At 38.6% G+C, this 12,642-nt stretch overlaps 1 protein-coding gene across 2 annotated transcripts in view; it reads right to left on the bottom strand.

Moving 5' to 3' along the window:
- Nucleotides 1-11,644, bottom strand: part of LOC100917175 (major histocompatibility complex class I-related gene protein) — a 47,681-nt gene extending 36,037 nt beyond the window's left edge. Inside the window, exons 1-2 of one of the 2 annotated variants that reach the window (XM_031964181.1) lie at nt 11,545-11,644; nt 6,001-6,166 (exon numbers count right to left, since the gene is read on the bottom strand). In XM_031964181.1, the coding sequence (XP_031820041.1) occupies nt 6,001-6,055 (55 nt within the window). In that variant the 5' untranslated portion in view covers nt 6,056-6,166; nt 11,545-11,644. Of the gene's footprint in view, nt 1-6,000; nt 6,167-11,544 lie in introns of those variants that run through there. The other variant, NM_001308992.1, reaches the window with a different exon arrangement.
- Between the last annotated feature and the right edge of the window lie 998 nt (nt 11,645-12,642).

Here is a 12,642-nt window from a genome sequence, read left to right as displayed (position 1 = left end):
TACTACTCTTCAGGAGGAGCTAATGTCTATGAATCAAATCCCAGTGAAGGTGTTATCCCTCCCATAAAAGTAAGCTTTAATTTAGTAAAGATAACCGCCATTCTACATAGTTCCAAAAGATATAACTGAGAATTTTGGAGACTGTTGCTGGCCTTGGGAAGAATTATTTTGAATGAAGGTCACTGGTTTCTCCTCTGACCCCCCAAACTTGCAAGTTTCATATTGACCCTATTTTCTTAAGAAAAATGATTATAATACATTACATATTTTACTATCTCTTAAAGGTTATCTAAATCCAATGACCTTTTCTCAGTCCTCATTTTAGAACAAAGACAACAGTGTTAGGCAGGAGTTGTGGGTGGTAGAGAAGATGACTAATGGCCTTAAAGAGAGCCTTAAGTTTATAAAGCACTTTTACATATTGCAGCATTTAATTCTCATAATAGCTCTTTGAGGAAGATAATCTAATTTTTATTAACCCATTTTATGGAAGAGGAAAAAGAGAGAAGGCAAAATGACTTGCTTGATGTCACTCAGCTAGTAAATAGAAGAAGCTATCAAAGGATCTTAGCTCTACAATTTGGAACTATATCCAAAGAGCTATAAAGCTGTGTATATACTTTGATGCAATAGTACTACTAGTTTTCTGTAAGGGCAGGAACTTTGGAGAAATATACTTAAGGCTCAATATGACAGATTTAAACAAGGTGTTAATTCAGTAGAATTGATAAGACAATGATTATCTAGTTTAGCATGTGAGTTCTCTAGTTCAATCTGATTGATTTAATCTTGAGACAAATAATGGTTCCCTAGTGATATAGTGATTGGTTTATACTCAATATACTATAATTATGTAATTGTAATAGAGTATATAAGCTGGAGCTCAAGCTCTCAGACTGAGAGAGACATTCCATCTTCATCAGCCTTGTGGTGGCTCTCCTGCTTCCCCCACTGAGACCAAGGCCTATCTGAAGAGCCTCCAGAAGCTAGCCGAGCCCCAGGTCGAGGAGACAGACTATGAAGGAGACAATAAAGACTTTTGGATTTTATCCCTGGTTATTCTCGTGGTGATTATTCTGCTGAAAACAAGGCTGGTCCTGAGATCTCCAGAAAGCTAGCCCTCAAGAAAGCTAACTAGAATAGTACAGTTTTCTACTTCAAAGAGATTAAAGAAAAAGGAAAAGACCTGTAAGTACAAAAATATTTGTAGTAGCTCTTTATTTGTGGCTAAGAATTAGAAATTGAGGGGATGCCCATAATTTGGGAAATGGCTTTTAACAGGTGGTTTATGAATGTAATGGAATACTATTGTGCTAATAGAAAGGATAAGTTGGATCTGATTTAATCTTATTTTTCAGAAAAACCTGGCAAAAGTTACATGAACTGATACAAAGTGAAACGGGCAGAAGAACCAGGAGAACAGTGTATTTCAGTAATACAGTATTATGAGATGATCAACTGAGAATGACTTGGATGTTCTCAGCAATATTTTATCCAAGAAAGTTCCAAAGGACTTATGATGAAAAATGCTGTCTATTTCCAGATTGAATGCATATTGAAGCATACTTTTTTTCTTCTTGTTTTGTGCTGAGGCAATTGGGGTTAAGTGACTTGCCTAGGGACACACAGTTAGGAAGTGTTGTCTGAGACTATATTTGAATTCAGGTCCTCCTGACTTCAGGACTGATGCTCTGTCTACTCTTGAAGCATTCTTTTAAAAAAAAAAAACTTTCTTGGGGTTTTTGGTCTGCATTTTCTTTTATAACGTAAGATAATATGGAAATGTTTTGCATGACTACACACATATATAGCAAATTGCTTACCTTTTCAAAGAGGAAAGAAAGGAGGGAGGAAGAGAATTTGGAACTCAAAATTTTAAAAAATGTTAAAATTTTTTTGTCTACATGTAATTGAGGAAAAATTAAATTTAAATTAATTTTTTAAAAAGGATCAAAGCTCTAGATGTAGAAGGAGCCTCAATGCCCAGCTAACCTAACCATCTTGTTTTACAGCTGAAGAGATATCAACTCTAGATCTCATAACAACTCCATCAGTTAAGCAAGCAGCTATTCATTAAGCACCTTTGGCATTATATTAGATAAAAAGATACTTTTAAAAAAGTAAAATATGAAACAACCCTTAATATCAAGAACCCCAACTCCAATGCTGTTGGCACAACACAGCAATGCTATGTATATATCTATAATATCCTATAGTAGATAACTGTACAAGAGTCATGTTTCTTTTATTTAAAGCAAAAACTTTGCTTCTTTCTCACTCCTAGATCTATCAGAAGTAGACTGGAATCCTTATGGGTCTAATTTCTCTCTCGGAGGAGAGATTTTATGAGGATGATCATAATCATAAAAATTAGCATTATATTATGCCTACTCTGTGTCAAGAATTATGAAAAATGCTTTACAAATATTTGATCCTCTTAATAATTCTGGGAGGTAGTGCTATTATTATCCTCATTTTACACTTCAGGAAACTGAGGCAAACAGACTTGCCCAATATCACACAGCTAATAAATATCTGAGACTGGATTTGAAATCAGGTCTTCCTTGGACCGAACCAGGAGAACAGTGTACGTGGTAATAACAACACTGTATTATGATCAACTATGACAGACTTAGTCTTCTCCACAATACAATGATCTAAGACAATTCCAAAAGACTTGTGATGGAAAATGCTATCCCCATCCAGAGAAGGAAGCATGGAGTCTGGCTGCAAACTCACTCTTTTGGTCAGATTTGAACTCACATAGGTGAATCTTCCTGACTCCAGGCCTAGCACTCCGTTCATTGAATTAGCTCCTAAGGGCAACCCCTTGCCCAAGTTCACACAGCTATTCAGTGTCTCAGGCTGGACTTGAACTCAGGTCTTCCTGCCTAGGCCAGAAGCTTTATCTACCACACTACTGGGCTGCTTCTTAGGATGCCCTCTGACAGTGAACACGTACCCACACTCTGAAAACACATGGGAGAAAGCTGCTGTCCTAGATTCACCCACTGCGCATGGCTTTGTGCAGCCTGAAATAAGGAAACAAGGTTAACTGTAAGAAGTGTGACCCACTTTTCTGCATATTGAATTCTGTAGGTAAGAGGAATGGCAGGTGCCACTTTGCCCTGGAGAGTTCTGCCAGGCAACCAAAGCTTGTTCCCATGGTGACTCCTCCTCTTCCCATTATCCCTGCTACCCAAATCTTCAAGACTCCCCATTAGAACTGCCCTAAAGCAGATGAAATTTCAGAGCTCCTATGTCTCCTTCACCACAGCTTTCTCACCTTCCAAGCTCCCTCCCCCTGGCCAGGCTTCCTCTCCCGAAGGGTCCAGGCCATCCTTGCTCGCTCCTTCCTTCTCCTCCAACTTGCACTCACCCTCCCCTCCTTTCAGAACTTTCCCCCCTCCTCCTCCAGGGTACCTCCTATTCCTTCACATTCTTCCAGCTTCATTTTATGTGTTGTCTTTAAGCTCCTTGAGAACAGGGATTATAGGTTCTTTTTTTGTTCTCTTTGTATCTGGACTAGCACAATACCTGGCACAAAGTAAATGCTCAACAAATGCTGATTTGTTGCCACCCAAGACTTCACCTCAGTCCTTCAAATCTAAAATGGGCATAGTAACAGCACCTACCTCAGGGTGAAACAGAGAAGGAATCATATAAATGAGTATTCCCTCCATCCCTTCCCTTAGGCTCCAAGTAAGAAGCAGATAATTCAAGAAATTAATGGTGACCAATCTACTAGAGAGCTCTATTTAGGGAACAAAGTCAAATTCTTGTAGCAACATTTCTCTTCTGTTATTGTTCAATCATTTCAGTCGCGTCTGACTCTTCATAATCCCAATTTGGGGTTTTCTTGGCTCAGATACTAAAATGGTTTGCCATTTCCTTCTCCAGCTCATTTTACAGATGAGGAAACTGAGGCAAACAGGATTAAGTGATTTGGCCAGGATCACATTGCTAGACCGTGTCTGAGACCAGATTTGAACTCAGTAAGATAAGTTTTCCTGACTCCAGTTCCATTCTGAAGAGCCACCTTTTGGTAATTAACCCTTTCATGACACTAATGGGACATGTTAGGCTGGTAGAAAGATACTTTGGGCAGCTGTTCCTTTGTGCTATCTTTTTATCTCCTGCCCATCTCTAAGTAGAAGTCGCTCACATTTAGATAGTTAAAACACTTTCCTCATAAGGATTCTGGGACCCAAGTAGCACAACTTTTATTGATCTCTATTTTAAGAATAAGGTGACGGGGAACAAGAATTTATTAGTTACCCTACTATGTGTCAGGTACTGTGCTAAATGTTTTTACAAATATTATTTGAAGTTGGCAATATTATTATTCCCATTTTGCAGTTGAGGAAACTGAGAGCAGAGGTGATATGACTTGTCCAGGATCACACAACTAGTGCCTAACGCTTTCCTGACTCTAAGTCAAGAACTGTATTCACTGTACATAAACCTGATATGAATTTGAATATGGGGCAAATCACTTAACTTCTCTAAATATCAGTAAATATCCATTTGCCCAGCTAGTAAATATGGGAATGGAGATCCAAAGCCAGATCTCTCCTGACTCCAAGTTTAGTGCTGCCTTTTCTGGGGAAGACCTAGCCTTCTCCTGCTAATTTTCCCATTGGTATCTTTAAGTTACAGGAAAGATAATAAATACAAAGGGATGAAGGAACCCAGAATTTTTGCTATCCCTGTCCACCCAGCCAGAAAGTTAACTTTCTTCACCACTAAATGCTGTTCAGAATCTTGCAGTTTAAAGAAGCAATTCAAAAGACTACAAATGAATTCAGGAGCCTGGCTCTGCCAATTAACCTAAGGGAAACATGCATTCCTTCTGGCCTCAGTTTCTTCATCTGTAAACTATTTGGTGCAGACCAAATCCAGCTTCAGACACATATGAGCAATGTGACTGTGATCATGGAGAAATCAGCTTCCTAGCACTCTCACCAAACTCTCTAAGATTACACATACAGATTAGATTGAGATCAATATTCATGGAGACAGTTTCCAAATTTGGAATTCCCTACAGAAGACTTTCCTTTAGAAATCACAGACTTAAGCAATTAAAAAAAAAAAAAAATACAGCAAACTTGGAGAACTTCCTCTCTACTTCTTCCCTGAGATCCTTAACACCAGTTTGAAAAGCATTTTTTAAGGACAAGCTCATTCTATCTTCCATATGTTTTGATCAAATCATGGATATTTCTATGTTTCCTAGAATGTAATCTCCCTCATCTCTTCCAGAAGAAAAAGGAGAGCGGATTTCTGCCTCCAAAAAATTCTCCTTCCCTTTTGGGACAGACCTGTGATTTCCATTTCCATAAGAAATTCTAGTGTGGAATTGGGACATTTCCTCCACCCATTCAAGTACCCCAATGCATCCGAACCTTGGTGTCCTGGAGTGTTGAAATGGTTAAAAGAGTTTCCCATGGTCACCTGGGTCAGAGGCAGGACCGGACCTGGGTTTTTTTTTGACTGAGATCAGTTCTCCATCAACTTAAAATGCTCTCTGCTGCCTCTCACAATGCTCCTGACCTCTTTTTGTATCTTCTAGTCTCTCCCTGGGTCCTTTGGTCTAACTCCAGCTTGAGAGGGAAATAACGAAATGGGATGATTCCCCATCCCCCAACCCCAAATGTCAGGCACACATCCACATCAGAAGGGCAGGAAAGAAAGGCAGAAAGAAGGGGGGAAGGAGCAGCAAAGTGGGGAAGGGAAAGAAAAGGGGGCTATGAAAGGCATTCTGGAGAAGTTTTCACCCACTCGGAAGCAAAAGGAAATTTAAATCCTCCCCCAAAAGAACGGAAAAACTGTTCTATTCCTCCCTCAAACACTGGGTAAACCAAAAATACCCTTGCTTGGCACTGGCTTGCCAGCCCACAATTTCATCACATGTTTTGAGAAGAAAACTTGTAGTTCCTGGACTGGCCATTCCAGAGCTAGAGGGGAAGTAGGAGGTAGAGCCTGACTTGGGGTACTCACTGGCATGGCCTTCTTGGATGGCTACTGTCATGAGGAGATGAAGAAGGAAGATCATCTGAGGGCTAATTAACACGTTCTCTCTCCAGACCCTCCGTCCTATTCTGGCACTTCTTGAGATCTGACACTCCTCCACCAGCCTTGGGGAATGAGGAACTGAAACCTCTTCCTGTGGGGAGGAAGGGGAGTATCAAATGGCATCAGTTGCTTGGCAGATTATAAAAATAAAAAATGAAACCTAGAATTATAAGAAGTGAAGAAAAATCCTAAATTTGCAAGCCAAACTGAATGTGATTTTGGTTTCACTTCTCTTATATCCCAGGAGATTTTTTCTAATTTCTAACTCTCTTTCATCATCCTCAGAACCTTAAAGGTGTATTTTTAAATTGTGCCTATGAGTTAAGATCCTCATTCTCTTTTCCCATCACAACAGGATCCAATGAGAAAAGTTCATGCAAATCACCCAATGTTCTGAAAAACAAGAGAGTCTCAGCAGGAAATGATTCCAAGGTCTACCCACTGCTTGCCCAATTTTCCCTTTTTTCTTTGTTATTGTTCAGTCTTTTCAGTCGTGTTTAACTCTTCATGATCTCCTTTGGCAGAGATTTTCTTGGCAGAGGTATTGGAGTGGTTTGCCATTTCCTTCTCCAGCTTGTTTTACAGAAGAGCAAACTGAAGCAAACAGGGTTAAGTGACTTACAACCAGTCACTCAGCTAGTTAAGTATCTGAGGCTGGATGTGAATTCAGGAAGATGAGTCTTCCAGACTCTAGGCCCAAAACGCCATCCACTGACCACTTGACCAATTAGTAAGGTAGAAAGATCCATTTAGATTAGATAGGAATTAAAGTAAAACACAATCACAGCTCTAATTGTAGAAGTTTTTCAGGATACCAAACATCAATTTGCTATTTAAAAACTTCTATCCATTGTTTTTGGGTCTACAATCTGAATTTAAGTGCATTTTTATTCCAGGTGAAAGTCCTTCTAACATTTAAAGACTGCTTTCATATCTCTATTCACACTCACCCTTCCCAGTCTTGTCTTCTCCAGGATAAACAGCCTTAGTTCCTTCAACCAATCCTTCTATGATACAAAATCAATACCCTTCACCATTCAGATTGCTTTCCTCTGCACGTTCCAAATTATCAAGATTAATGCCCAGAGCCTCCAGAAGTGATCTGTTCAATACAGGGGATAGGGGGGATTTCTTCTCCTTATAAGATATCCTTCTCTTAATGGACAACATGTTGTCCAGTGTAGCATGTTTTGGTTTGCTTTAGATGTCAAATCATGCTGTTGACTCAGTTGCAGTTTCTTCAGGAAATAAGAGGAAGGAAAAGAACTACAGCTTGAGTTTTTAATGCTAGGGGCAGAAGTACATGTCCGTTCAAAATAAAAAGAAATTTTTCCCCTTTTCTTGAAGGCAAAAGTAATCCTAGTCAAGCAAATGAATTTTATTTAACACTCTACCAACTGTCCTACAAAAATAAAAATAAAAAGCAGTCTCTTCTTTACAAGTACTCAACGATCTGATATCATTCCATGTCTGTGAAATAAAGGGATTGAATGAAATGGCCTTTGAGGTTTCTTCCAGCTCTAGATCTAGGACGCTGGTACTTAAATCCCAGCACTTTAGCATCCTATACATATGTGACTTCATGAACTTGTCTCCCAAAATGACCCTTTCAATTACTGGCTCCCATTAACTTCTAATCCCTAAGTATAAAAGGTCAACAGTGAATTCAAGAGGGGTTTCTCTTATTTGCATTACCCAAAGGGAAGGAAGCTTTAATATCTTAGTAATACTCTTAGCCTGATCATTACATAATCACTTTCAGGCTATACAGGTGACTCCCTTTAGCAACTAATTAAGTATACGATAAGAAGGAAGCTAGGGAACTTTAAGGGTGGTGAGGCAGCTCAGTGGATAGGCTGGGGCTCAGGAAGACTTCTGTTCCTGAATTCAAATCTGACCTTAGATTCTTAAATCTGGGCAAGTTACTTAACCCTGTTGCCCTCAATTTCCTCATCTGTAAAATAGGCTGAAGAATAAAATGGCAAACTACTTCAATATCTTGCCAAGAAAACCCCAAAGGGGGTCATGATGAGTCACAGGAAGGAACTCAGACACTGTTTACTTGACATTAAATCTTTTATTCAAGGGAAAATTGATAAGATTCTCATTTAAATGAAAACAAAGATTTTTAGACAAATATTAAGGAAAAACATGATTTATTATTTCCAAAAGGGGAAAGGCTTAATATGCTTCCATAGACTTATTCATCTGATTCATCTGAGCAACAGGAAAAAGAGCTTGATGGTAGACTTTGGGAGATGGGCTGAAGGGGAGGATCAAGCAGTTCGATATAGTGAATTTAAGATCCTTATTTTAAAAGTTCTAGGTTTTTTCACAACTCCAGTTTATATTCCCCTCCTTTCTCATTCTATCCCTTCATGGCAACTGCTAATTTTGCCTCATTTTATTCCCTCCACTGGTGGGTTAATGTAGACAATCAGTATCCCAAGTATTCAAGAAAAGACTGGCTGGGGTAGCTATATAGTGCAGTGGATAGAGCACAGCCCTGAAGTCAGGAGGACCTGAGTTCAAATTTTACCTCAGACATTTAATACTTCCTGGTTGTGTGACCCTGGTCAAGTCACTTAATCCCAATTGCTTCAGTGGGGGACAAAAAGACTGGACACTTCTCATTCTAGGGTAATTTGATGATGGCTTAACTAGTTCAGGACCAGGTCCAAATTCCTCTTAGGACTTCCCAGACTCCAGGAAAGCCTCAAAAAACAAGCTCATTCTCTGGGCACACAGAGTGCAAGCTATCCTGCTGGGAGCAAGTCTCATACATGCCACCATATGGATGGGAGAGAGAAGTACTTCAAAAGAGGTACTTGACCAACTTTGAGAGCCCCCATTCTGAAGAATGCTGGAAAGACAGGGTAATGTCCAGGAAAAGCTTAGGCTCCTAGCTGAGTCTCAAAGGCATACCTACTGGCACTTTCAACAGAAAAGGCAGACCCGCAGTCCTGCCAAAAGAATGGTTATTGGTGAATGGGGCGCTGAATAAGCATCTGGGGCTTCAGATGTGTCAGCACTAAGTTTGGAAGCCTTCCCTTTTCTTTAGCTACTGAACACCTACTTCATCCCTAGATTTCCTTCAATTGCTTCCAGTCCCCACTGCAGCAGTATCATCCGCCCATTGAGGGAATTCTCTAGACAAATGTTAAGATATTTACCTTATAATAATCCTTCAGTTTAATCTGAACAGACTTGGAGAGGATTGATTAATAATTATCAGAGAAAAGAAAAGTTATTACTGGCATAGAAAACATGAACTTGGAATGACTAATTGAAAAAGGCAGCCCACTTTTAAGAGTCCTTAAAGACTTTTCAAAAGCTCTTGCACAAAGCTGTCTCCAATACTTTTTTACTTAGAAACTGTTGAAGAAACAAAAGATGCTCCTGTGTCATTTGGGACAGCCCTTTGAGGGGGTGGGGAGATAGAGAAGGGATAAGACCCATTTTTCCATTTGGGAACATTTACATCATTCTCCTTTTCAGCAGGCTATTGAAGCTAGATAGGAAAGATCCAGGTAAACTGAGTGGATGCTCATCAGTTAGAGAATGGCTGAATAAATTCTGGTATATGGATATTATGGAATTATTATTGTTCTATAAGAAATGATCAGCAGGATGATTTTAGAGAAGCCTGGAGAGACTTACATGAACTGATGCTGAGTGAAATGAGCAGAACCAGGAGATCATTGTACACAGCAGCAGCAATATTATACAATGATCAATTCTAATGGATGAGGCTCTTTCCAACAATGAGATGATTCAGGTTAGTTCCAATGATCTTGTGATGAACAGAGTCTACACCCAGAGAGAGGACTATGGGAACTGAATGTGGATCACAACATAACATTCTCACTCTTTTTGTTGTTGTTCACTTGCATTTTGTTTTCTTGCTCATTGTCTTTCCTTTTTGATCTGATTTTTCTTATGCAGCAAGATAATTGTATAAATATTTATATAAATATTGGATTTAACATATATTTTAACATGTATAACATATTGGATTGCTTGCCATCTAGGAGGAGAGGTGGGGGGAAAGAGGGGAAAATTTGGAACACAAGGCTATGCAAAGGTCAATGTTGAAAAATTATCTGTCCATGTTTTGAAAATAAAAAGCTTTAATAATAATAATAAAAAAAAGAAAGATCCAGGTCCCATTTGGCCTTTTAGAACTGTCAGAAAAAAAACATAGTTCCAGCTCTATAGCCCATCACCAGTCTCTCTTTATCACACAGTCATACCTGAGTGTCAGCATTGTCCAAATTGGGGACAGGATCTTTTTATTACAGGTATTTGTGCCTTTCTAAAAACTCTCTCTGTAGCCTCTTCTCTACATAAGGATTATAGCAGCCAAGCATGCTGTGTATGCTCACCATTCCATCATTATATAGTAAAAAAGAGCCTCTTAGGTCTAAAAACCTAATGGTACCCCCAAAGACTAGGTCCTGAATGGACCCATTTTAGGACAACATAAGCGCTACAAAATTCTTCCTTTACCCCAAGCCTGGGAAATCGGTAAGAAGTATTTTTCATCTTTATTTTCCAGATGAAGGAACTAAGGCTCAGAGAAATGGTGTGTCTTGCCCAAGATCACATAGGTACTTAGTATGCAAACTGACTCCCAAGTCCACTGCCCTTTCCACAACCATGCTGCTTCTGCAAGAGGTGGACCATCCTCTGTTCCATGTGAGTTTCTCAATACAGCAGGGTGATAAAAGAGTCCCCAAATTTCACTTTCACTTTCAATTCACTTCAAAGCCCTAACATGAGGGAAGAATATTTCTTTAACTCTTTTCTTACTTCTCTCCTTCCCTTGCAACCCTAGAGTTTCCTCTACCAATGCAGATGAATCTATATAACCTTAGAAAGCTTCAGGGGGGCCCTGAGAGATAAAGGGACTTACCCAGAGGCACAGAAGCAGGATGTGTTGGAGGTAAAATCTGAATCCAGAGCTTCCTGACCTGAGGTTCATCTCTTTATCTACTATGTCTTACTGTTCCTATTAGTAATTAGGTTTATTTAAGGATCTGAATCATTATAATATCATTATTAAGACTGAAATATTAAAGGTCCCTTTGGAACTCCTCCCTTCAATAAGGGACCATCCTAGCTATTAAATAGATGAAAACAAAGGACAGTTTTGAGGTTCTGAAGGTGGTTCTGAAGGAGTCCAATCCAAGGTAAGTAGCCTTTAAACTGGAGCTTAAACATAAGCTTAATGTATAAATTTTTATATGATTGATTCACAAAATAACAACCAAGAAAAATATCCTCATAGACGGTTTTATGTTAATAACATTAAGTTATTATTATAATTGTTTTGATATGATAATTGTGGCATATTGGCATTATATTCATTTCATATTATTAACATTAAAGTAGGTAGAACTAGGCATTTTTTAAATCTTGTATCAGATTCTTTTCATCTGATTTGTGAGTACATCATTAAAAGTTTACCAAATTCTCCCATGGGGCAAGAGCTGAAACAGGAGGCGGCTCAGGTCATTACTGTACAGCTCCTCAAGTCATGTAGATGATACTGTCTCTTAACTTCTTCCCCCTGGGGAAGAAGAAGCACATGAACTTTGACGTATTGCAGCCCATGTCCAGGTTACTGGAAAGAGTAACCTGATCTCATCATGGTGAGATAAAATATCAGCATTCTTACAATAATGGCAAGTCCCAGGGAAATTCCACGCAAGGCTTTGGAACAGGCAACACAAGGAAGAAGAGGCTTTCAACAATCTTCATCTTCTCTGCATTCACAGAGCTAAACTGTGACTGAGGAGGCATGATATTAGGTCTTGTTTTCTTTTAATTTAGATTTGTTCTCTCTGTTCTTGGGAAAGATTAAATTATATGGTGATTTCTATAAGTTTATATCTGTGTACTCATAGGAAAATTGCTTAACTCTTGAGTGCCCCTGGCAACTGTCCAAGAATATATTAAGGAAGAATTGCTGGGAGTTCCTAGAGCCAAAGATATTTCAGATATTGACTGCCCCTCCTCCCATTAGAAAAACTGATCTCAATGCATGGCATCAGGAATTAGCTGAATTCAATAATGCAGCAATTATTTATCTTTTGTATTCATGCATAATATATGTGATAAGGAATGACCTTAAAACTATGTTTTACCTCATTACTAGGGATATGAAGACAGGGTAATTCAGTGGCTTTCAAACTTTTCCTTATAAGGAAAAGTTTACATATAAAAATCATTGGCATACATAAATATTAGAATTTAGAAATTAAAATCTTAGCATTATTATGGAAAATTTTACTTAGCATTTTATTTTCCTCAGTAACATGTAAAAATAATGTTTAACATTTGTTTTTAAAACTTTGAGTATCAAATTCTCTCCCTCCCTCCTTATACCCCTTCACTGAGAAGGCAAACAATTTGTTACAAGTTATATCTGTGTAGTCATGCAAAACATTTTCATAATACTCATGCTGTGAAAGAAAACAGACCCCCCCCAAAAAAAAACTTTAAGAAAAATAAAGTAATTTTGTATTCAGGTACCATTGGTTCTTTTATATGTATATATATATG

This window comes from Sarcophilus harrisii, chromosome 4 (assembly GCF_902635505.1).
Source record: "Sarcophilus harrisii chromosome 4, mSarHar1.11, whole genome shotgun sequence".
NCBI lineage: Eukaryota > Metazoa > Chordata > Mammalia > Dasyuromorphia > Dasyuridae > Sarcophilus > Sarcophilus harrisii.
This window is presented reverse-complemented; position numbering and strand designations above follow the sequence as displayed.